General features: G+C 38.4%; 1 protein-coding gene across 1 annotated transcript in view; it reads right to left on the bottom strand.

The window, feature by feature from the left end:
- Positions 1 to 26316, bottom strand: part of CALCR (calcitonin receptor) — a 110485-nt gene that overhangs the window by 33875 nt on the left and 50294 nt on the right. The window contains exons 3-5 of the mRNA XM_010839774.1: positions 8502 to 8582; positions 2912 to 3068; positions 2037 to 2147 (exon numbers count right to left, since the gene is read on the bottom strand). Of these exons, the coding sequence (XP_010838076.1) occupies positions 2037 to 2147; positions 2912 to 3068; positions 8502 to 8582 (349 nt within the window). The remainder of the gene's footprint in view (positions 1 to 2036; positions 2148 to 2911; positions 3069 to 8501; positions 8583 to 26316) is intronic.

Raw genomic sequence — 26316 nt, 5'->3', positions numbered from 1 at the left:
AAGATGCTTTAATATGCATTGCTTCAATTTAGCTTCAGCAAAGCCAGGTGAAGCATTGCTATCTCCACTTTACATTGCCAAACTTCACTTTTTTTTCTTTCTTTCTATCAGCCTCATTGGAATCTTAACACTGCTGTTCACTCTCTCATTATCTAGCTACCTTTTTACCAAGCACTTTGTTTAAAAGGAAATCTCTGTCATTTCATTAAACTGTTGAGTGGATCATCGAGATACAGCTTTGGGTCAATGATAAAGTACTAAAGAATTTAAGTTTGTTGAATACAGATGTATTTAAGAATTGCCTTTCTTTAGAAGTGGGTTTGTTCCCCAGCTGAGAGGGTTGTATCTAAAAATCAGGCCGAAAAGATGGATCTATGCCTGGAAATCACTGTTTGGCTAATCCCAAAGTTGCCTTTTAGTTAATAATTGTAGCCACTTTAGCAACAGCCCATTGCTGCTTTGGAACTGGCCTTGCAGCCTCAATTACAGAACAACTCTTTGTGCCAATCAGGTTCCTCTAAGGCAGTCATCAGATCAAGATTAATGAAGCATCATTTATTGGGAAGAGTCACTAAAGACCTGGGGACCACCATCAAATAGCACCGAGTTAGGGTTTACAGGAAGGTAGTGATTAGCGATGGCACCCCACTCTAGTACTCTTGTCTGGAAAATCCCATGGACGGAGGAGCCTGGTGGGCTGCAGTCCATGGGGTCGCTACAAGTCGGACACGACTGAGTGACTTCACTTTCACTTTTCACTTTCATGCACTGGAGGAGGAAATGGTAACCCATTCCAGAATTCTTGCCTGGAGAATCCCAGGGACGGGGGAGCTTGGTGGGCTGCCATCTATGGGGCCACACAGAGTCGGACACGACTGAAGCGACTTAGCAGCAGCAGTGATGAGCAGGGAAGAGCGATATGCTCTTTCTCTCTTCACATTCCAACTCTTAAATCAAAATGAGAATTCCTAGAAGTGGCCAGCCTGAACTGGTTTTAAAAGTGCTCCACTGTAATTCCGCTTCCACGGGGGTCAAAGGTTGTAACTCATTCTCGGAGGAAGCAGGAAAGCAAGTCTCCCACCAGTGTGGCTAGACTGAAGCCTGAAGGAGAACCATGTTCTGGCTTGAAAGTTCTGAAAACCACTTCAACCTATATAAGTTTGTACAATGATTTAGAAATATTGTTTCTCAAATGCTTTTTTCATTTACTTAGGAAAGGGTTAGTTAGGAGTTCAGAAGACTTGGGTTCAGTTGTGGTTTTATATAAAATATTGTGTGAGTATAAAAGGAGATAATATATATGCAACTGTTTTGGAAAGTAAAAAAAAAACTATTCAATGAAAACATTCCTTTGTTACTTTTATAATTACAGTGACTTTGATGTTACTAATTAACTTAACACATTTGTTGGCTGTTCATATGGGGCAGGGCATAGAGCTGGGTTAGTATGATCCATGTTAATAGTACCAGTCTTCTTTACTGAGCATATTTCAATCATCTGCTGTTGGAACAGAAATCTAGTAAGTGTTTGGAGTTACCACCTTCTGATTTTTCTTCCCTACACACGATAGTTTTATATCATTTTCAACATTACAATCAAATTCCCATTATGCTTGTTCTACCAGCCCAGTACACACAAACTCTAGATCAAGGATTTGCATAAGTCATCAAATGGGAGACAATGGAAAATTCTACAAAAAATTCAGCTGTAAATAAAAACTGTTCAGTTTTAGAAAAAGTAATTGCAATGTTTATTAAAATTCAATATTACATATTTAAAATATATAAATGTTCCATTTTTATTTAATATTTAATAGAATTTATGACTAACATGCACAACTGGTCATTGACTTAAAAAATAAGGGCAGCTCACAGTCTCTGGACAACTGGATATTTCATTTGTGGGGATCTTTCAGGACGTGCTGAACTGTAAAGGCTATGATTTGGTAGTATATTTTGCATCTTATTTTCTTTTGGGAACTAGAAAAGTGCTAAAAGATTCATTGCAAAATATAAAATAAAAAGAAATACTCTACCTTCCACATCAAAGTCCGGAAAATAGCCTGGGCAGTGCTGCTCAGCGAGCGTCCCGGCGGGCGTATCGTCCCAGCAGGCCCAGCCATCCCACGTGCGGTTGCAGTACAGACCTGGCCGTTTAGAGAGATTGCACTGCAGTTATCACACACCATAGCGTCCTCAGGGAGATGTAACAGGGTATAGACGGTCACTCAGGGGCTCTCCACTCAGGTACAGCAATGTTCAAACAGCAGTAGCAACAAAATAACGGTACTAACTTTTCCAACGACTAAGAGAATTTCCTTTTTTTTCTTTTGGTAGGGTATTCTCCATTTATTCCTCAAAAGGCTTACTTGTCATCTGTGTCGTATCTTTCCTCCAAAATTTCTCCTTTACGATATCTCCATAAATGTTATGAAAGAAACCTCGTGAAAGGATATGCTCTATCGTGGGTGGATGCTCAGCTGCTAAGTCATGCCTGACTCTTTAGGACCCCATGGACTGTGGCCCACCAGGCTCCTCTGTCCATGGGAGTCTCCAGGGCAAGAATACTGGAGTGTGTTGCCATGCCCTCCTCCAGGGGATCTTCCCAACCCAGGGATTGAACCTGGGTCTCCTGCATTGGCAGGCAGATTCTTTACTGCTGAGCCACTACTGGGCTACTCTACTTAATTTTGTCTTAGGGGCAGATGTTAACCAAAAGCAGTCAGATGAACCTGAGCAAAGAAACTAGGCATGTCTGTGGCATAAAATACACAAACATACCACAGTATGAAAGCCACTGTTATAAACATTGGCATATTAAATTAATTGAGTTAACACATATTTACCCCCAGAAGAAAATCAGCCTTTACTAATGTTTGAAACACACATTCACATACAGCCTTCTTTTTACCTTCTCCTTGGTAGGGGGGTAACTTCTGCATTCGGTCAAAGCATTTGTGCTGTGCCTGCAACAGCTTCTGTTTTCCTACAAGGAAGAGAAACGGCTCCGGCTCCAGTGTTGGGGAGTGGGTGGAATCTGAACTGGTAGGAAGAACCGGAAGCGGGCGCTGTATTAGACAGGAAATGGAGTTACTTACGGAAAGTAGAGAGAGGAGAATATATAATGAGACGAGCAAAAAGTATGAAAACATTTATTTTCCTTCTATAAGCAACAATTATGCACCATCTCCACATGGATTATTTTTTCTTTATAATTTAAGTGTATTTATATTTCATCTATAAATTCTACCTAAAAATTTCATATTCTCATTCATTTCATCCACGCTGAAAATGTATAGCACGCACACAGACCCACGCACCTCATTACAAGATTTTTAAAATTTTATTATCAATGTAAAGTTTAGAAATAAATAACCTGATTTCCAAAAAATATGAATATTAAATCAACTTTGTTTTCTTTGGAGCTCCTAAGAATCATGAATCATGTTATTCAAAGTAGATATATTAGTGCAATAAATAAGTTTTAATTGGATTCTTTCAACTGATTTGTTTGTACTTAGATTGCACACACTGCCAAAAAATTTACCCCATTTATTCCACAGAACAAACATAATATGTTCTTTTGAAATATTCTGCTTTGGATAATTGCCTTAATCTCTTTAAACTAGTTTCATCAGCAGATGACCTATACAAGGTAATTGATTTTCACTGCTGAAAATTAAGGTAAATCTTAAATATTTTTCCTAGTGCTTCTAAATTTTCAGTGCAGGCTGACATTATTTTGTCAGTCTGTTAGTTTTCATTACCATCATAGGTCCTATTAATCAAAGTTGTATGTCTGTGTATCTGAAAAGATGGATGTCTGACAAATTGTCTTATGTTGTGTTTAGATAGATTTCAATTTCTTTTGTGGCTCTGATGTTTTGATTATGTTTGAATTGGAATTTTTTTATATCCATGTTCTGCATAGAGAGTTTTTTGGAGGAGACTTGCAAGCGTCAACCTGCACTGACTTCTGTTTTTCTCAAGTTAGAAATACTCCTGGCTTTCTATCACACCTACTGAAACACTTAATTGGCCTTATTCTGTTTAAATTATTCTAAGATGGAAGTTTACCCAATGTACTGATGGCAGAGATAGCATTACATACCTTTCTCTATTCTCCACAGTTGCTAAAATAAATATCCTTCTACTCCATATACCCCAGGCTATTCATGGTAGAGCCTCACTGTTTTCTAGCATATCTCACTGTGTAGACAATGCATCCTGTCCCATGAGACAGTCTATCACTAAAGGCTAAACAATAAAAATTAATAGTGGAGAGAGAGCATGGAGCAAGAAAAGATGGGAATGACTACAGATCCAAGGTAGAATTAGACTTTGAATATATGGACTGTCTGCATAGGCAGAGAGGAGAGGGAAGGCCTTCTGGATGGAAGGTAAGGCACACAGGTAAGCCCAGAGGAAAGAAAGGGCATGTGTGAAATTGTACAGAAACCAAACTGGAGGGGAGCATGTTTGAGGGTAAGAACTGAAATCAAGGAAAATCAGATAATACAGAGCCCTATGAAAACAAAAAACTTTTCGGACATGAAAGGCTCAAGATATTTTAGCCAGTATTTTAAAAGCATGATGAAGTAAAGATGTCTTGCAGTTTTTTGACCAGTGAAGATTGTGAAAGGAGAGTTAGGCATCAGATTAGAGCTGGGAAGGCCAGCCAGGCAGCTCAAGGCATGGACCACATCACCTTAAGATGGACCAAGAAACAGCAACTCAGCACTTTTTCAATAAAAGCACTGAAGTAGACCTGATAAGGAATGGAGAATAGTAAGAGTCAAATGGCCTAGATATTTTAGCCAATACAGCTAAGAAAAAAAAAATGTAGTGTCTTGAGAAAGAGAAAGAGAAGACATTAAGAAAGGAAAACCTTTCTTGGGGGAGAAGATAAGTTCTCTTTTGGACTGGATGTGGAAGCATCAGCAAGTCATCTGAGCAGAAATCACTTGCAAACAGAAGAGGATGAATATTTATTATTGTTGTAACATTATGGTTGCAACTCTATATGAACACTTATTGCAAATGTAGTTGACACCACTCCAAGTGTTAGGATTATTTCTAATTTTAATGCCTCTAGAATTCAAGACAGAAGAAATGAACACACTGACAATGATGATTAAAGGTGTACACATCCCTTATCAATGTGGCTGAAAACCATTATGTTGTAATAGAATATGATGTCATATATAATTTTTTTTCTGTCACTTATATTAGATACGCTAGACACTAGGAACTATTTTGCTTAAGCTTGACCAAAGAAACATTCTGAATTCTATTTTTAAACAGACTGAACAACCCATTAAATGCTCCTGTTTTAGCTGGATATTCATGGAGGCCATGGGGAGGCAGTATGTGCAAGAATAGCAAGTGGAAACCTGTATTTTCAATGACAACATTATTTGGTTCAATGCAGTCTTAAACACCAGTAATCATGGCGACATGACCATCTGAAAAAGTAGCTGTAGTTCATGTAGACAACAGTAGCATCTTATCATTCCTCCAATGTTGAAACAAACTCCAGTGAACTTCCTGTAACATGGTTCAACGGAGATTGTTTCAACACTGAGGGAATGAGAAATTAGAACTTCTGTCCTCAGAGGGGCCATAATAATCTGAGTCCGTGCCTGGTCTGGTTCATGTTGGAGCACTGACAATGCAGTTTTTCCAGTGGTAGCTGAATGTTTCAGTGATTTTCTTCTGAAAATAACATACAAGTTGAGGCGTCTGTTATATATGTATCCATGACATATATACATATATAGCCATTACATCTATGTAATTCCAATCATGGAATTACTACTGCTGAAAAATAACATGTAAATTTCATATTAAACTGTTTGCTGATGATTTCAGAGATAAAAATTGCTAGTGAGGTGGTACAATTTTCAGCAGTAAAGAGGGAAAATATAAACAGTAGCGATTAAACCACCAAGTGGTGTGAAAACAATATTCCACTTATCATATGTGTTATGTTTATTCTATATGTTTGTGGAATGTAAATATACAATTTTATGCTCACGTGAAGATAGAAATGAGACATGAAGGACATGTTTTTCTGCATAAAGACTGAAATTCGAAGTTTTGCATTCAAGCCATCTTGCATGATGCTTCCAAAATCAAACCAAAAAACACCTGTTAATTGTTGTCCTATGCAGCAGTTTAGTCGCCATATATGTGATGTCACTCCTAAACGTTCCAGTAGATGGCGCCACACATACGACCACCAAGCTGCCACTGACAGCTGTAGTCCGCCGAGGAAACATCAGTGTTCTTCTACTTTGAATGCCTTCCATATGTCAGGCACTGTCCTAGGTTCTGAAGAGTCAACAGGGAGAACAAACCCGGCAAGGTCCCTGCCCTCGTGGAGCTTACATTCTAGAAGGTCCCATCCACACTAGTCATGGGGTCTAGAAGTAAAGCAATCTGATTTGAATGGCTGTCTGCTTAAGCAATTCCTACTTTGATGTAAGGCAATCAGCTTCCTTGTGTGTTACAGGCGGTTTCCAGAAGAACAGCGAGAGAGCAAGAAGAGAGCAGTTCTGTGTAGAACTTTAGAAATTATCCAAAGCTACGGACTATGGGGATCCATGCTACTGGCTTGAAGGACGTTTCTACAGACTGTCACAGACAGACCTGTTCTAATGGGAAGATGCATCCAGAATTCACAAGTTGATATGACCAACTTTCCATGTCGCTGTTCTTAATAATGATAATGTCTCTGTTAGGATGATTTGTAGTTTTCAGTTACTTATACTTTTCAAAGTAAAGGATGAACTAGAGGTCTGTCAAGTGTTAGCTTTGCTTCTTCCAGATGGGATCAGACGCCTGACTATGTACTTTCTACCTAAGCATTATATAAAACTCCTATATATATCATAAGGGGTTTCCCAGGGGGCGCTAGTGGTAAAGAACCCACCTGCCAATGCAGGAGACTAAGAGACCTGGGTTGGATCCCTGAGTCGGGAAGATCCCCTGGAGCAGGAAATGGCAACCCACCCCAGTATTCTTGCCTGGAGAATCCCATGGACAGAGGAGCCTGGCGGGCTACAGTCCATGGTGTCATAAATTCAACACAAATCGGGGAACACAGTTAAGTGACCAAGAACAACAAATGCTTCTCAGAAGAGCCTGCTTTCTCTCTGTCTTCCTCGTTGTTGGTGTGGCCACTGTCATCGTCCTCACTAGCATCTTTGGGGCACTATGAGCCAAGCACTGTTCTAAGCCTATTGCGTTACTGCACAAGAAGAGAAAGTGATGACTGCTTTCGGTAAATGTAGATGAGGCTAAGGGAATGTGGTGAACCAGACTGATAATTTTTAAAGACCATTTGGAAATCAGGTTGGTAGAATTCAGTAAATATATTGGTAGTGGTTTTTCATAATAATGTATCTAAGAAGTGACATTTTAGAGTAATTAATGTCATGAAAAATTTTACTTTTCTTTGAAGAATATTAATGTGGAACATAATGAGTGTTTTAGAAGAAAACTGATATATCAAAAATTTTATGGACAAATCCTCCAGATCAAATATATAATCCAAACAGAAGCAAAATTTCTGCTTGTCACAGTGAAGACCTCATAAAGCCACGTAAGTGCCCTGTGCAATCATGCTTGCTAGTAAAAAGATGCCTACAAACCACAAGGCACCTGCCATGCTCATGCAAATATATGAAATTCTTTCAATCTTTGAATTTTAAAATGTACTAGGTAAGAGTTTTTAAAAGGTGAGCTTTATTAAAAAAAAAAAAACACACCAAAAGTTTTGTAGTCTTTGTTAAAAGACTTTGTTTAGTCTTTCCTAAAAAAAATAGATGATTGGATAATATTCAAACTATCTTATTATCTAGTAGTTACTTTATCATTTCTTCTATCAATGTCTAGTTACATGATTTGTGAAGCAAAATTCAGGAATATTCACATATAGTTGATCACATAGGATTTCATTTGAAATATGAATAACAATATCAATATGAATAAAATATACCAATCTCTCTGCATCTATAGAATATGATATAAGGCTTAGACATTTACAGACAAAAGAAAATATTCCAATAGTTTCTACAATATTCTTGTTTAAAATTTCTTTCCAATGGCATGAAGATACATGCATTTCCAAGTACTGGATCACCTTTAGCAAATTATATTGTACTTTATCTGAAGATTAAAATAACACGGCTGCCTTACATAATAAACTATCCTCATTCAGACAGGTACAGAAGGAAGGACTGCATTAGCAATTATTCCCATAAACTTTGATGTGTAACATTATAAAAAGTAAATCCCCTTAAAATTAAATTGACAGGCATGGAATGTTAGTAATAGTCTTCCTTGAATAATGTAAAGAGGAGATTTGTTAACAAAATACTGAAGAAAATTATCGTTTTTCTTCTGGGGAACAATGTGTACCCTTGCTCAATTATACTCAACCTTACTGTTTCAGCATTCTTGATTAACATAGCTTAAAATAACTCTGTTTCACTTACATTCAGGAAGATGAAGAGGGTCAAGCACCAGCGTGTAAGTGTGAACTTCATCTTGGGCCTTTGAAAACGGTCTTTTAAGACCTAAAAAATATAAAAGTAACAAAGACATTTAAATTAATGTAGCTCTAATATTGCCTGTGGCCTTTTTCTCCCCTGTTGATCTGACTTGAAGATCAGTGTCCCAAGACACCCTAAGTAAAATCCATGTAAAGTAAGAACAGTGTGCTTGACACACACACACATACACACACACGCACACACTATAATGTGTAAAAGAGATAGCTAGCAGGAAGCTGTTGTATAACACAGGTAGCCCAGCCTGGCGCGCTGTGACGACCTAGAGGGATGGAATGGGCAGGGTGGCTCAAGGGGGAGGGGATATATGTATATGATTATGACTGATTCACATTGATGTAAGGCAGAGACAACCACAACATTGTAAAGCAATTATTCTCCAATACAAAAAGAGGTACAAAAAAAAAAAAAAGAGAACAGTATTTTTAGAGGCAAATGCAACTGCATATTTCATTGCCCCTCCTCTCAACCTGGAGAGACTGTTGTCTGGTTGTTGTCTAAAGTTCTCCCAGTAAGAAATTCTTGAGCCCCCTTTACATGTCAGGACCACAATAAAAGATTCTGAGAAATCAAGAGCAATCAATGTGGACCTCAATTAACACATAGCATCAAAAGAACTGCTGAAATTTTCACTGGAAACATCCACAAAAAAGTCACTTCCATGGGCACGAATAAATAAAATTTGTGCTTTGTAAAGGACTAATAGCCATGCCTTCTGGGTAATCCAAAGCCAACTTTCACTTAAATAGTTTATTTAGAGCCTTGAGGATTTTTCTTTCCTATAAATTCTTCAAGTTTCAAGTTGCTATTAAGAATAAATTTCTTCCACAGTAAGACTTGGGTTTGTCACCTAACAGCTCACCAGTCCTACTCAAGGGCACAATAATCAGAAATAGGCTGCTTTGTCACAAATAAACAGTTTTTCATTTCCCCGCAGATAATTTTATACATGGAGAAATAAAGGGGTGAGAAAAATTTTTTAACACAAACATTTCCTTTCTTCAGTGGGATTTGTGTGAAAACTGTTTCAAATAAGGGTGAGTGGTTATAATTGCATCTAATGCCATATTGATTGTACCGCTGTCAGATTTTACATATTCTGGTTTGACTTAGTATCCACACTGTGTGCCCGTTGGGCTGTACCCTGTAGGCCTATAAGACTGCAGACCGAAGAAAGGGCCTGGAGACCACGGCGGAAACATCAACTGTTCACTGGAGAGGGGATCTTAAGCCAAAGGTCCTGGAACAATCCCACCATTGTCAGCAAACGCCAGGCAGGACATGGCGGCAATCTTTGCTTCTCGGGGGAGAAGGAGGCTACTCCTTAGGGGGAAGTTCACATCAGGTTGGCTCAGTTACCAGGGAAATGAGCAGCTGGGGCAGGGAGCAAGCATGTGGGCAGTTATTAATTAGGCCTATAATTAAGAGGACTGGATAGTCACTTGAAAGAAACAAAGCCTGGTCCAGCAGGGATGTATAGAGAGCAAGAGAGCAGCCATCTTGAGTGGCCTGACCATACGCTCCATCCCTACATACTCTGCAGGATCCCTGCAATCTTGGCCTACCCCTTTTCTGTGATATCGCTGGGGTCAGGCATATACAGGCATGCTGCAACCAAACACCACACATGCAATACAGGTAACAGCAGCCAAGAGACGGGCAAACTTTGGAGCCAGGGGCTTTTCAGGCCAACTTTCATCTGGAAGTCCAGATGAGGATACAGTGTCATCTCACTACAACAATGCATGCTCAGTCGCTCAGTCCTGTCCGACTCTGCAACCCGTGGACCCAGTAATCAAACTCACTTCACAGTGAGGTCACTACTGTCGCCCAGTCCATGAACAGACTCCCTCCACTTAGACTAAGGAGAGGATGTAAGATGGTCAGCAGGCCCAATACAGGGGAGCTATGACCATTAAGCAAAATACAAGCAGTAAGAACATTCTGAGATAATACCACCCTGCTGTGGTTTTTATCTTGGTCTGTAGTATGATCCCACCTGTCCAGACCTAGTTCCCAGAGCTGGTGCCGAATACTGGACAGTATAATGGACCAAGGGTAAGATGATGGTGCCCTAATTAATTCCTTTAGTAGTTTGAGGTGGGGCTGAGTAGAAGACAGGTGAAGCCTTTAAATCCCTTTCTAATATTACCCCCACGAGGAAGTAAATCCAAACCACCGGGGCCGTACCTGCCAGCCCCAGGGTGATTTATAATGTGTTCTTCTGGGAGCAGATCCCGTGGCAAGAGCAAAAGCAAGCTATCGTCCTGACCAACCACTGGCAGCAGTCCTCAGGTGGTCAACAGTTGAACTTGGATGGTGTTGACCAGTTGCCTCTGGGTTGACATGGTGTAAACACTGGAGTGGGTGCTCCTGGGACGTGTTCACATGTAGAGAGAGAGTTTCCCCATCTCAATTGTCATTATTAGCCCCTTCATCCTTTCAATTAACCTGAGGGGCAGGTGGAAATGCTAGTGTGTAGCATCTGTATTGGCCCCTTCCTGAATTTGTGGCCATCTTGCATTGCTCTACAGCTCCAGTAGGCCTTTGTAACACCTTGCACCTGTTGTGGGGCTTCCCTGATAGCTCAGTTGGTAAAGAATCTGGCTGCAGTGCAGGAGACCCCAGTTCGATTCCTGGGTGGGGAAGATCCGCTGGAGAAGGGATAGGCTACCCACTCCAGCATTCTTGGGCTTCCCTTGTGGCTCAGCTGGTGAAAAATCCGCCTGCAATGTGGGCGACCTGGGTTCGATCCCTGGGTTGGGAAGATCCTGGGGAAGGCAAAGGCTACCCACTCCAGTATTCTGGCCTGGAGAATTCCAAAGACTGTACAGTCCATGGGGTTGCACCTGTTGTAACACATTGTAGACTACACGTAGCTATTATTATGCAGTATCATTGCTCTTCCCACTTCCATAGCTAGGAGCAGAAGCCCAAGGGTATTTTGCAGTTGCCATGGGCCCCAAACCCTTCTGGTTCTCCAACTCATGAGCCTGCCCCTGAGATAACACTCCTAAAGCCTGTGTCTGTAGCCGTTTAGGGCTGGTGGTTGGGGGTATGCTTGTCTTACCTGACCAGCTAACATCCTAGATAATCCATGTCCTTACACTTTGTCTGTATTCTTTAGCCATCCCCACATAGTCACAAGAGCCAGGAGCATGGGACAGCTACCTTTAAACTTGTAAGAGGCTCTGAGGTTAGCAGGAGATCATTAGTTTAATGGAAGAGAAAGACATCTCTCATCTCTCGTGGTGGTCAGCAGGGTCATACATGCTGGTGGACTGCCTCCTCCGATCACTTCCTCAACTTTTCACACCCATCCTTGTTTTCTGATATCTTGGGGCTCACAGGAGTTTTTTGGCCTCTTGGCTGCCTCACCAGTGATTGCTGTTGTTCGTTGAGTCACTCAGTCGTGTCTGACTCTTGGTGACTCCATGGACTGGACTGTAGCATGCCAGGCTTCCCTGAGCCTCAGTATTTCCCAGAGTTTGCTCACACTCACGTCCATTGATTTGATGAGGCCATCTGACCATCTCATCCCCTGTCGTCCCCTTCTCCTCCTGCCTTCAACCTTTCCCAGCATCAGGGCCTTTTCTAATGAGCCGGCTGTTCACATCAGGTGGCCAAAGTATTGGAGCTTCAGCATCAGTCCTTCCAATGAATATTCAGGGTTGATTTCCTTTAGGATTGACAGAGGGCTGCACTTTGTAGGTCTACAAGCCTTGTAGCTGCCCAGCCTTGGGACCCATGAGGCATAGGAGATGGCAACAGAGACTCAGGTGTTTACTGATGTGGGCTCTGGAGTGATACCGCCTGCCAGGAGCTGGCAGGCAGGCAGGGTGGGGCAGCGGGGTGGGGAAGGCGGCGATCCTTCAAAGGGGAATGACGTCATGTTGTTTCAGTCACCATGTTGGTTTGGTTACCAGAGAAACCAGCAGCTGGGGAAGAGGGCAATCATGTGGACAGTTACTAATTAGGTCCTATCATTAAGGGGACTGGATATTCATGTGAGAGAAGTAGGCTCTGGTCAAGCAGGGGATGTACAGAAAGCAAGAAAATAAACATTCTGAGAAGCCTGACCATACAATGCTCAATATACTTGTCCCGCCCCGAAGTAAAGTATATTCAATTTACATATTAGTGTGCCAGGAAACTCAGGATGTAAACTGTAATTTTCAAGTGTCATACACTGATCATGACGCATTGTTTTTGATTGACTTCAAGCCCACTAGTAAGTCAAAAGCATACACATATGTATCAGGGCTTCCCTGGTGGCTCAGTGGTAAAGAATTCACCTGAATATGAAAAGTCCTATGATTTCACCCCTGAGAGAAGCAGGATGTATGTATTTAAGTCAAACTTTAAAATATTTAGGTAGAGTTCAATGGCATACAAGCATTAAAACAGTCTATAAATACCCACAGGAATTTAAAACTGTAGGTTTATGATTTTAGTCTTCCTATACATGTTATTTGGAGAAGGCGATGGCACCCCACTCCAGTACTCTTGCCTGGAAAATCCCATGGATGGAGGAGGCTGCAGTCCATGGGGTCGCTAAGAGTCGGATACGACTGAGCGACTTCACTTTCACTTTTCACTTTCATGCATTGGAGAAGGAAATGGCAACCCCCTCCAGTGTTCTTGCCTGGAGAATCCCAGGGACGGGGGAGCCTGGTGGGCTGCCGTCTCTGGGGTCGCACAGAGTCAGACACGACTGAAGCGACTTAGCAGCAGCAGCGGCAGCAGCATACATGTTATTATGTTATTTTACACACTATTGAAAAAATTCTCTTTCAGAAAAAAATATGCCTGATTTGATCAGACGATGGAACTGGAAGGGATTCTAGAATTCAAGTTTTCTGAATTTTTAACTGAAAACCTACTGAAATGATTTCCCTTAAATTGATTAGAAAGTTAGTGAAAGAGCTCTGGTGAGCCTAAATCATGGACCCCCAAACTAGTACACACTCTGACTTACTATCTTGTCCCACATCAAAATTTTCCCTAGTTGGGTTCAATCTTCTGCCAGTGAAACCTCTAAGGCTGGGTCTAGTTGGAATAGATGTAACCCACGACCATAGTCCATTCTCTTGCTCAGTTCAATTTCTCTTAATTACCTTTAGGAATTCTGTTTGGCTCTGATCTCAAGGGTATCTTAAGGTAGAAGGTGCTTAGCCCCAGAACAAATGGGTTAAATAAAGAAATGACCTGTGGTTTTATTCAAAATATTTAACAATTGTTGCTACTTAAACATCCATCAATCAGAACAATTGCTGGCTGTTAACCACAGGTGCTGTTATACTAAGGCTCACCAGCTGTAAAGCAGCCCAGGCTTCTCTCCTTTCTTCCATAACTCTGCTATTCATTGTGTGTGTACCTCCAAATTTGTGGTTGCAGAAATGGAGTTGCGGTGGGAAAAGGCAGAAAGCACTACATTTTTTAATAAAAGAATTAAAAAATTTTAATTTCTCTGACTCTAGTGATTAAGAATATTTTCTTTTATTTAAAAAATTATACAATTTTAAAGGTTACTTTCCATTTCCAGTTATTATGAAATATTGGCTATATTCTTCATGTTGTACGATACAAGAAAGCATTTCTTGTATTTATAAATTCACTCTTTAAATATTACTGAGTCAGATGCATTTCTTGCTCTTATCAGCCATTACACACTACAGAGAATGTCTGAGTGGGACATACCCTTATGCACCCACGATTCTGAGATTCCACACAAAGATATTCAACCTTAGAAGGGACAAGTTTGCCCTTGTATTTCCAACTCAGTAGCATATATTTACTAAATACTGAAAAGTGCCATCAAAAGTAATTTAATTATTACAAAGCTTCCCTTTTCTTATTAAATTATTTAAGGAACCATTTCCCTGAAATTTGAGCACCTTGGAAATGATCCTTTTTTCATGGCTGTGTGAGCAGTTCAAAAGGTTCTATAAAGTTAGCTCAATTCCTGGGGAGGGGGGTGTGGGAAATAAAGAGATTAAGCAGGATTAATCATATCAGGGATGGTCAGCCTAGTTGGATGGCTAAATGTAAGCCATGATGATGTAAATAGTTTCCATCATAGCAGTTGTTTCCCACCATGACCCTAATATGATCTAAAGGACATTTATCTTAATTGATGGTGTCCAAGTCAATTTCAGTGTGGCAACCTAATATTTCAGGTGAAGAGAACATGTTGCCACCTGCTTTATTACAGAAAGTTTGGTATTTGTGAAGAACTTGCTCATGACTCACTTTGCCAGTTTGCTTTAAAAAAAAATTCAGTATATAAAGAAATTATGGTTCATAAATAAGACTTCTCCAATCATTTAACTGATTTAATTAAGAACACCAAGGAAGCAATCTTAATGAATGTTATTTGGTTTAGGGATGCAGGTTCTGGGTTTTATTCAGTCTTGCTAATATGAATGTTCCCTGTGGTGTAGCTTTGGAGCACAGAAGAAGAAAGCTGTAGGGAGGAAAAGGAAAAGTTATACTCATCTCACCTTAACTGTTCGGTTCTGCTTTCAATCTGTCTTCCAGTAACTGGAAGTATAATTTTAAAAATGTTTCACAATAATTCCCCAAAGGAATACTCCATAAATTGAAAGAAGGTACTTAGACCAAAGAGAGTGCCATTTCAGCAAGGACCATTCTGTATAATTAAAGCTCTGTTCATGACACAATAGCAAGTTGCAATTAAAAAAAAGAGTTAGTACTGAATTAGCAATGCATTTAAGACATAATGTCTGATGATCTTTCTAACTACATCCCTTAAGAGTGCCCTGATGGTGATTAGGTATTAAAAGTATATTTCACAAATGTAATTACCAAACTATAAAGGGAAATGAATCTCAATGGCCAATGAAAACACTAGTCATAATAAACTGATAAAAACAACTGACAAAATATAAACAAAGGCAGAACATGTTCAGAGATATTACAGAAAATGGCCCCAATTTTCCATTTTGCTTATTACCACTTTGCTTTTTTTTTTTTGGAAGTTCCCACTAGCAGGGGAAGAATACAACAAATTCTTACAATTTCAGCATTGCAATTCCTAGTATACACTATCATTGTAACCTCTGAATAGAAGGGGGTGTGTGTGTGCGCTAGTCGCTCAGTGGTGTCCAACTCTTGCGACCCCATGGACTGTAGCCCATCAGGCTCCTCTGTTCAGGGGATTTTCCAGGCAAGAATTCTGGAGTGGGTTGTCATTCTCTTCTCCAGGGGAATCTTCCCAAAACAGGGATTGAATACAGGTCTCCTGCAATGTAGGCAGAATCCTTACTGTCTGAGCTACCAGTGCCAAACAACGAATATTCTGTTTAATAATACTGTTTAAAGAGGGGAAGATACTTTCTTTCTTTGGAGAATTTCTTGGAAAGAAGTCATTGAGGACATCCATTCCTGGATATCTCCAGAGTGTTTCCAAAGAAATAGACATTACATCAAGGGATATTAGGTATTTTAATAGATCTTGTCTTTTCCTTCTGGACATTATCTGCACAATTTCTTGGGAAAGAGCACTGAGAACAAGCTGCCTTGAGCTACCATCAAAAATAGAGTGCTGTGTCATTAAAATGCTTCGCTAGGGTGATTTTTGCCCAGATAGTAAGTATATCCACGGTGAGTACTGAACTGATCATAAAAACAGAAAAAGAAAAAGCATAAAACAAAATTGAATCATAAACTAAGACAAAACAAGGGCTTCCCTGGTGGCTCTATGGTGAGAATCTGCCCACCTAAAAGGAGACGGGGGTTTGATCCCTGGGTTGGGAAGATCCCCTGGAGAAGAAAATGGCAGCACACCCCAATATTCTTGCCTGGAAAATTCTATGGACAGAGGAGCCTGGCGGGTTATAGTCCATGGGATCACAAAGAGCTGGACATGACTCAGCAACTCAACGACCAAAGACAGAGCAAACATGGTAAAATTTTCAGTGGAAATAAGTTAAATGGCCAGAGGTCGTGAATGAACTGCTAACAGTTATTACAGACGTGTTATGTGGGTGGGAACCAAATAATGATGAAACACATACCATTATGGAGCAGACCGTAGATTTTGGTCCCAGCTAAAGATTTCTATATTAAATATTTGTTTGATCACTTAGGACTGTGTAAGATCTGGAGGGTCTCTGCTTTCTAGCTTACTTTTCTAAGCAAGAACTTCTCCTCCTGAAAGTGACTAATAATCAGAAAGGAATAAAGTCCCAAAGAGCCAAATTAGGGTTAGTTTAGTGAAAATGAAGTTGAGCAGCCTTAATGTAATTATAAGGCCGCAGAACACTCCCTGTTGAAAAGGCACCCTCCAATGACATGAGGGGGTGGGAAAAGGGGGACCCATTAAGCTGTTACGTCAGTTAACACCTGACTGAGAAAACCTTAGTGTAACAGCAGCATTTCAAAAGGGCGACCAGCTGGGAGGGTAAGGAAAAGCAGGGAGAGCAGTGAGCCCGGATTGAAAAGAGGCAGAAGGAATGGCCAGGTAAGGCAGGCCAATTGTGCTCTTAATGTTGGGGTTCTTGAGACAGCCTGGAAGTTAAATCAGGCCCCAAGGAGAGACAGAATTACTGAGAAAGAAAGCAGAAGAAACCACACCTATATCATTGTGTGTGCAGGACTGGAATTAGGCTGATAAAATTTGCCTTCCCTCTGCAATTATCCACATGGACAAGATGAAGATGGCTATGTCTCCATTTTTATCTGTAAGAATCAATGGTCCAAATTTCACAAAACCTTGAATCTCTGATTAACTTAAGGATCAAGTCTATAATATGTCATTGGATACCCCTGAAGAATCTTACAGAAGCATAGATATTAAGTACAATGATAATTTCTATTGCCATTTGGTATATACCCAAAGGAATTTATTTAGTCAACAGAATCATTGAAATAATTTCATTTTTTATAGGATATAACATATAATTGCCACAATTGGGAAATGTATAAATCTTTTAACATTGCCTTTGTAGTGTTATAATATCAAGAAAAATTTTATACATATATTTAGTTCTTTAGGAATGAAATTCAAGTTAGAATTCAAGTTAGTTTTAAAGGACTCTTCAGTTGGGGTTTGACTTAAGGTTATTCAATTAATAATACTTGAATTGAGGACTCTGTTCCAGCTACATGTTTAATTCAATGACTATATTTAAAATTCTAAAAATATTTAGAAAATAATTCCCAAGTAAACTGATAGAGCTTTGAAAATTAGAATAAGGACTTAGACCATCTACACGTTTAGTGGTTAGAAAGGATGAATTAATAAGGATGGCCTTCCTTTGGGACCTAAGCAGCAAATTAGCTTTGCCATTAAATTGAGAGGCTTAGAGAGAGTTTTTCATCTTACCTTTTAGTGCTATCTTTACGCATTCATTTAAGTTATTACATGCAGTATGATAGATGGCTGCTAAATATGATAATAACAGTGGGCCCCTGTGTCCGCTGCTAAATTGGTAATTGCAAGTCAAAGCAGTTTAAATTTGCTAAATTATGTTGATATGTGCTCAATTACATTAGCAACAGAAAGGGTGATAAAAAATATTTTCCCAAACAAGATGCCAGTGTAATTAGTCTTAAAAATAAAAAGTAAAACTAAGATTTTCCATCATGAAGTCAAATTAGTTGAATGATTTAAAATGTCTTAATCACTCTGGTTATTTTGTGTTAATCACAACAGAAAATAATATCCTATTAGGTTTAAACTTTGTCAATGATTCCTGTCTAACAGTCAGATAAATATTCCTTAATATTCTAAAAGAATGAGAGGTTTTCTAATATGACTTTATATGGTAAATCTCCATATATATTGTAATTTTTTTTTTTCTGATTTCTTGAGGATCCATATGAGGACACTAAAATTTCTTTCACTTTCCAGTGTGGAAAATAACAATTATTGTTCATTTTTTCAGGGGTCTTACTACTATCATTCATGTAGCATTAATAAGCATGAAGATATGGTAAAAACCCAGAATATTAAATGTGGAAGGGATATATATATATAGTGCGTGTGTGTGTGTGTGTGTGTGTGTATGTTTGAGCTATGCTGTTAAAGCAACATTGGCTTTAGGCTTTTCAGGGATGTATTCTTGATGGAGTTGTGTTGTCTTGCTCCTTTACATGAAAAAGTGATGGACATTGTTTTCAAATTGTACCAGGCTCCCATAAATAACCTTTGACTTGTTACAGATGGTATTCTCCCAAATATGGCAGCTTCAATATAAATCTCATCTCATGTCATCTAATGATGTGGTGTGGACCCTCCTTCAAGAGGTGGTATCTATATTCATGCCTCTTCAGTTTGGGGATACTTTAGTAATTGACTTGACTTACAGAGTGTGGCAGAAGTGACTCTTCATGACTTCATAGGCTCAGCTATAAAAGCCTATTTATTGGTTTCTCTTTGGCTCTCTCTTTTCATTGAGACACTTGCCCTTGGAACCCAGCCACAATGTTGTATAAAAGCTCATGTTGTAAGATGTAGAAGGGCCAAGTTTGGGTGTTCTGATTGACAGCCCAAACGTCAACTGCTATGCAAGTGATGATAGAGCCCTTACATGATTCTGGGCTGCTGTCTATGGGGTCACACAGAGTCGGACACGATTGAAGTGACTTAGCAGCAGCAGCGGCACCTTACCTATAAGACTTCAGGCATCAAGGTACAAAGTCAAATTGTTTCCTCTGTGTCCTGTCTAAATTTCTGACTTACAAACAGCCAGAGATAATAAATGCTGATTATTGTTTTAAGTTATTGAATATTGGGGTAATACTTTATGCAACAATAGGTAACTGTAATAAAATACAGCTTAAGGGCTCAGGAAAAGATTAAGGAAGAGTGTTTGCCAAGTTTCAGCTCTCCCACTAAGTAGATGTGTTAGTCTAATGTAACTAATCATAAGTAAAAGATGCAATGCGCCAGGTATCAGTTTGTTCATCTCTAGTTGGAAAAACTGGACTAGGTCCCTTCCAGCCTTAGGATTCATTATTCTCTGATGGACCATTCTACATAAGAGTATATCATAAGGTATAGTCAATAGATATTTGTTGAATGAATGAACAAAAATTTAAAAAATAAAATAATGACCAATAACTAAATATTTTGGGAGCTTTAGTTCTAACAGAGTGAATGGGATGAAGTGGTGTATTTACCCCAAATACCTTAAATTGTTTCCAACAATATTGGTTTTTAGACAGGAAATGATGAAGTCTTATCTTGCACATCACTGAAAAGGTAATTTGGGGAGTCATTCTCTCAAGAGTTGCTGGCAACTCTTAGACTCAAGTTATTTGAAATATGATATTGTTATCTGGGAAAGAGAAGACCCTAACAGGGTACTTAAGAACTAATAGGCTTCCTAACCTTATATAATATAAATAAACAGATGCCCTAGGTTTTTTTGGACCTTTTAGTACATCTGACAAAAGCAAAACAAAATGAAAAAACTTTCAAGATAACTCAGCAAAAAATTCCAATTTAGAATCAATCTAAAACTTTTGAGGTCAACTGCTTTCAAAGCAGAAACTAGTTTTATTTTCTTTCTAAAGACTTTGTCCAAAGCAACATTTGGAATACTTACATTTGGAGATTAACTTTCTGGCAAATACAGAAATCTCCAGTTTATTTCCTCAATGGAAATTGGTCTTCTTTATTCTGGGGACAATGTTGCATTTATAAACTATGTCCTGATTAAGGACTCAGCATCAAGTAAATTATATATATATATGACATCAATATATCACAAAAAGATAAACATAGATTTGAAAAATATCTCTGGTAAAATTAGTAATAATTTAATTAGTAATCCTAATTCCAAAATGTGGATATTTATAGGCTGTATACAAAAAAATAATTTCCCTACATGGTAAGTTTGACCTAAAGCTTCCCTATAATCATGTTAGTTAGGCATTATTTTTCCATCTATGGGGTTGCACAGAGTTGAACATGACTGAAGTGACTTAGCAGCAGCAGCAGCAGTAATCTTTTACTTTTACTAATCTATAGAAGGGATTTTCAGAGATGATTTGAAATGACCTATGTCTTTAAAAAACTTTTTTTCTAAAGGTTTTTGAGATTTTTTTCCTCCCTATAAATTAATTTCTCTGTCATGAGCAAAGGCATTCATTTATATTATTTCACTGTGGAAATCATATTGTCAAGTGGAACTCAGAGTAGTGAGTACTCGATAATTATTTACATTGATGACATAAAAATGTATCATCCCCTAACGCTGTATTTTGAAGTCACAGTAGGTCAGCATGTATCTGTTCCATGTTTTCTTGGTTCAGAGGAACATGAAGAGCTAAAGACCGTATGCCGTATGTGGCATCTTCATTTGATTGAGGCAGAAACTGCACCCAGAGAGAGTAAGAGACTTACTTAAAGTCTTCCACTGAATAAGAGGTAGAGTCCAAATTCAAACCTAAGTTTTTCTGAATCTATGGTCTATGTTTTCATTTTCCCCATATTCATGATGATTTCTTCACTTTAGAAAAGCATGTCTTTTGTTTGATGGTACCATAATCGGTAATTAAATTAATTCAGAATCTTAAAAACATACATAGGATCTTCATGAAATTTACATGGAACTGACAACCATTTGGTGAATATAAACGTGGGGGGAATGCTCTTGCTTAATTAAATCCAGCTGGAGATCCTAAAATATTTATGGCAATTATATTTTTGATAGTGTGAATTACTGTGACTTATATGGATGATCTGAGCAGTCTAATTAAAAGGCAACTCTTGTTCAAAAGTGGATGAGGCTCTTCAGGAAGTCTTGAAGAGCTCCACGCAGTCTGACAACATCAGTTCTGTACGTACACAAGAGGACAGTGTGACTCCACAGAACACTTCTGGTTCCGAATGGCACTTGTTTCATTTTTTTCCCTCAATACATGGCAACAGTGACATCAGTTATGATAACCAATTTCCTTCCATTTTATGATTACTTTACACGGGAAGTGGCACCTAAATATTAGAAAGCAGCAGAGACTGCTACGAGGAAAAACAAAACATTTAAGGCAAACCAAAAGCCCCATGAAGGCCAAGAGAGACCATTAACACTCTCACAATATTGATACATGTCCATTCTCAAATCCGGACGCAGAGCTACTGCTCTTCCACAATGTTCTGTGTTCCCTGGAAAGTTCAGCGATATAGTCTCTACCTGCACATGAATCCTGACTCTCACTGGGCTTTCCAGGTGGCGCTAGAGGTATCCCTGCCTGCCAATGTAGGAGACATAAGAGACACAGGTTCGACTCCTGGTTTGGGAAGATCCCCGGGAGGAGGGAATGGCTACTCACTCCTGTATTCTTGTCTGGTTCCAGGACCTAGGAACCTGGCAGGCTATAGTCCACGCGGTCAGAAAGGGCACGCTCCTCTTACTATGCTTCTAGGATGTTCCTAAAGTAAAACTGGCTTTAAAGGAAACTGGGATACAAATAATCCCAAAGAACAATTAGAAGTCTCAAATGCTCTGCAAAAAAATATTTTAAAATTTTATTTTCAAAGATCAGCCTAATCATTCATGTTAATGAATGTTAAAAAAAAATCTAACAACATCTGTTGCTCAGAGTAAAAGTACATACATGTGTTTTTATTTGCTAGATCACTCTATTAAATACTCTATTAAATATAGATATCACTGGTATTAAATATAGATATCACTCTATTAAATATAGAATCACTGGTTTCTTACAGAATATCTGATTTAAAAAGGTATTTCTTGTTTTTCATATTTCTTCATATATAATCTTTATTTGATTTTTCTCTTAAATTTTATTTGTAATATTTCTATATATGTTTTAAAAGGTAATCATTTCTAGAATGCTGTTTTTTCAGTAAAGCTTCTTAATATTTCTCCATGGCAAATGACCAAGCTAGGTGTGAAATCCTGTTATAGCATTTACGAGCTGTGTGACCTTGGGAAAGTCAGTCAGTCTTTCTGAGGCTTCATTTTCTTATTTAAAGGATGATAATGCCTGTCTTGCAGTATTAAAATAAACTTCAACGAAGTTGGGTCCATAAAACATTTTAAGTATTCATTATATAGACACTTATTTTTATTGTAGCCTGGGCAAATTCCATTTCTCTTTGAGAATAAACTGTAATTTAATAGTGAAGCCTCTAGAAAGTCCAAAAAGTCAGGGATAGGGCCCAGATACAGAGAAGTGGAAAGTCCTTAGAAAGTTAGAATTAGGAACAACTTTTACTCTCTGTGTGAAATAAGATTACTAGGAGACAGTCTCAATTTATGGGATTGTTCTTACACATTGCTGGTGAACTTTTTCCTTTAATAACCTAATTTAAAATTTTACACATTAAAAAAGCTTCATCTGTCATCGTAATTATAAGGAACAATCTTCAATGGGATCTGAAAATTATTCTGCACTTAAACTGGCTTTTAAAAACAATCTCAAAAAATATATTGGAGCTATCTGGCCCAATATTTTTCCAGGTACCATGTGAATAGCCTTATTACTTTAAAAAGTGGCATTTCACTGACACTGTCTGAAGAAAAGATTGTGCAAATAACAATAATAATGGTGGTCATATGAATAACAATTATTAGCATTTACTATGTGTTAGCAATGTTTAATTGCTTTATATGTGCTGTCTCATGAATTCTCACAGACAGGGTAGGTACTTTTGTCATCCTCATTTTGCAGATGAAAAACATGAGGCAGAGAGAGATTAAGAAGACAAGAAAGAGTAATAGACACGGCATGTCCCAAGAACAGCAATAGTAAGGCATGGTGCCTTAGTCATACTGGATGCAACCGAGCGAATATCTTTCAAACTAAAGAAAAAGATGAAGGGGAGCGTGACAATGAAAACAGCAGAATCCCAGCATTCCCATCTCTGTTCTCTTTCTTCTCCATGGAAAACTTTCTCTGAGTATGTAATCTATATGCTGAACCATTCTGTGTGTGAGGCAGATGGAGAAAGCATTTCAGGGAGTGCCCTAAGCATTTGTGAAGCAGTATTTATAAGTACAATTGGAAGGAAACTTAAAGAGTGCAAATAATTACTGAAGTTACGAATATTAATGTTCAAGTGATATTATTGATCCATTCTTTTGTCCTGATTTTACCATTCACCATACCCATATCATCTTAGGCTAATCAACTCAGCTCTAGTTTCCCATCTGTAAAATGAAACAGCTTTGTTAGCAGATAAGGTCTAAGGTCTCTTGAAACTTGACGTTTTCTGGTTCTTACAACAGCTCAGAAAACTTCATCCTAATTTTTTTATAAGATGTTCTGATTTTTAACATATTTTGAGATCAAGGGCCTTATCAAATTGCCCTTGACCTCTACCCAGAAGGCCAGCTTCTTGTCTTAGTCATTGAAATGAAGGCATGAGAGATTTCATTTGCCTTGAAAACAGAAAATGATACTGACATCCTATAGATTTAATCTTCTCTGCTCTGTTTGCTGACTGGTTTATTTGTTTCTGCTGTGATGCTGGCCTAATTAAAAAAAATATAATAATTTCAGTCGTGGCCAAGACAAAGAAGTTCTGTTTTGGGGGCTTTCTGCCCACCTTTTACATAATGAGAATAAACTGAGGGATAACTCATAGTGCAACGGAAGAGATGGAAAGCTTCTTTGTTATTCTGTGTTTCAATAACGGAATTTTTCACTTTAAAGTCCCAATGCTTCTGCAGAATAACTAGCACATATGTTTGTGTCAGTCTCAATTTCCTTACATGCCAAGAGTAGACCCCTCATATCAGTAGAGACTAGAAAAGTAGAAGCAGAATTTCTACAAAGATTAGCATCCTTAAGAGTGCACTGTTCAAAATCTCTCAATCCTATGCTTCGTTGTTTCTTTGCAATTGATTTTTATACACATGGTCTCAATTGTACCTCACAAGCCTTAGTGAGTGCAGCAACTGTAAGTATATTCATTTTATAGATAAAGAAATGAGGCTTAGATAAGTGGAACGTGACCATGTTTTACTATATGTACACAGGCTAGATACAGAACTAGCAGCCAAAGAAATTTGCCATTATTACCCAAGTTATAAATGCTAAGGAAAGAATTAGAGCTCACGTCTTTCCACTGTTTTATTTCTCCCTATATTGTATATATCTATATATATTTATATTTATCTAAGCAAAGATTAAGATTATCATAAGTTTTAGGATAACAAGTGAAGTTTCCCATAATGACATATTTCTTTAATAATAAAAAAGTAACAGTTACTAGAAGTCCTTTGTAAAGTAAAGATGGCCAAGAAGAAAGGATTTTGGTATATCACTCTTCAATTATTATGCAACTGGAGACTCTGTGAGGATACAGAGCTGTAAATTCACAGCCCTGAAACTGAAAAGGAGACCAAGTCCAAGGCAGACAGACTGGAATGGGACATTGATGTGTTGTTTGCTCATTAGAACCACGAGAGCATGAAATGGCTGGTGTTTGAAGCGAGAACACTATCAATGTAAAGGTGCCAAGCTAGTGACAAGATAAGCCACCACTTCACAGTTTTGCCTCTGCTCAGTCTATTGGGGACTTTAGAGGTGATTCCACTCTTAACCTAGGGAGTCAGAACTGAAGATTTTTTTTCCTACCACACAACATTTATTGTAGTGCTAGGCACAAAGCCAAAACTCTGAAAATGCTTCCAACTCTAGGAAATTTGAAGTATTAGAAAGAGCTTTGAATTACTGTCACAAGATCTGTGTTAGATTTGAGATCTCTTTTTGTTATTTGTTAGCCACTTAGCCTTGAGCTAATGACCTGTATCTCTGAGAAAAATACTCATCCTAAAAAATTTAGATGGTATTGATAATTATAATACCTCTTCACATAGTCGGGAAGATTAAAAAATTATTATTATAAACCCTGAATGATTAGTACACATAAATGATTACTATTTCTACTTTTAAAAGAGGCCTTTTAAATATAACATTGTAATAATTCACAATATTACACACACACACATACACATTGGACTTCCTTGTGTCTATGAAGGTAACCTGACTCACTGACCCCTCACTTTCTATCTTATGGCTTTAATGAGGACATATTTTCTATCCAAGATAAAAAAATCTTGTTGAGCAAAACATTGACCAAAGGAGAAGTATAAAAGGAATTAGTTTTAATATATCTATATGGAAAATCCATAAATAAGTCTAACTCCCCGTGAGAGTTTATTGTAGGGTAAAAGTGGCGTCTTACATTGGTAGGGAAAAGATGGATTACTTAATAAATGGAGGGTAACAATTGCAAAGTCATTTGGGAGAAATTTTGGTTACTTCTTCCTTCCCAATATGTCAATAAGTTTCAGATGGGTAATTAATGTTAATATTTTAAATTAGAAATTATCAAAAATGTTGCTTCACAACACTCAACTCCTTGAAATGTGATAGAACATAGTAATTTGAAAGTTACTTGTTAAATGAATATTCAAGAACACTTCGTCCATGAGTGAGTCTCTGGATTAATCAGGTTCTAAGATATTTAGAAAAGGCAGAGGAACCAAAGATCATATTGCCAACATCTGCTGGGTCATCGAAAAAGCAAGAGAGTTCCAGAAAAACATCTATTTCTGCTTTATTGACTATGCCAAAGCCTTTGACTGTGTGCATCATAATAAACTGTGGAAAATTCTGAAAGAGATGGAAATAACCAGAACACCTGACCTGCCTCTTGAGAAACCTGTATGCAAGTCAGGAAGCAACAGTTAGAACTGGACATGGAACAACAGACTGGTTCCAAATACGAAAA

The sequence above is a fragment of the Bison bison genome, unplaced genomic scaffold (assembly GCF_000754665.1).
Source record: "Bison bison bison isolate TAMUID 2011002044 unplaced genomic scaffold, Bison_UMD1.0 scf7180017864134, whole genome shotgun sequence".
In the NCBI taxonomy this organism is placed as follows: domain Eukaryota; kingdom Metazoa; phylum Chordata; class Mammalia; order Artiodactyla; family Bovidae; genus Bison; species Bison bison.
The sequence above is the reverse complement of the archived record's forward strand: the minus strand, read 5'-3'. Positions and strand labels throughout refer to the sequence as shown.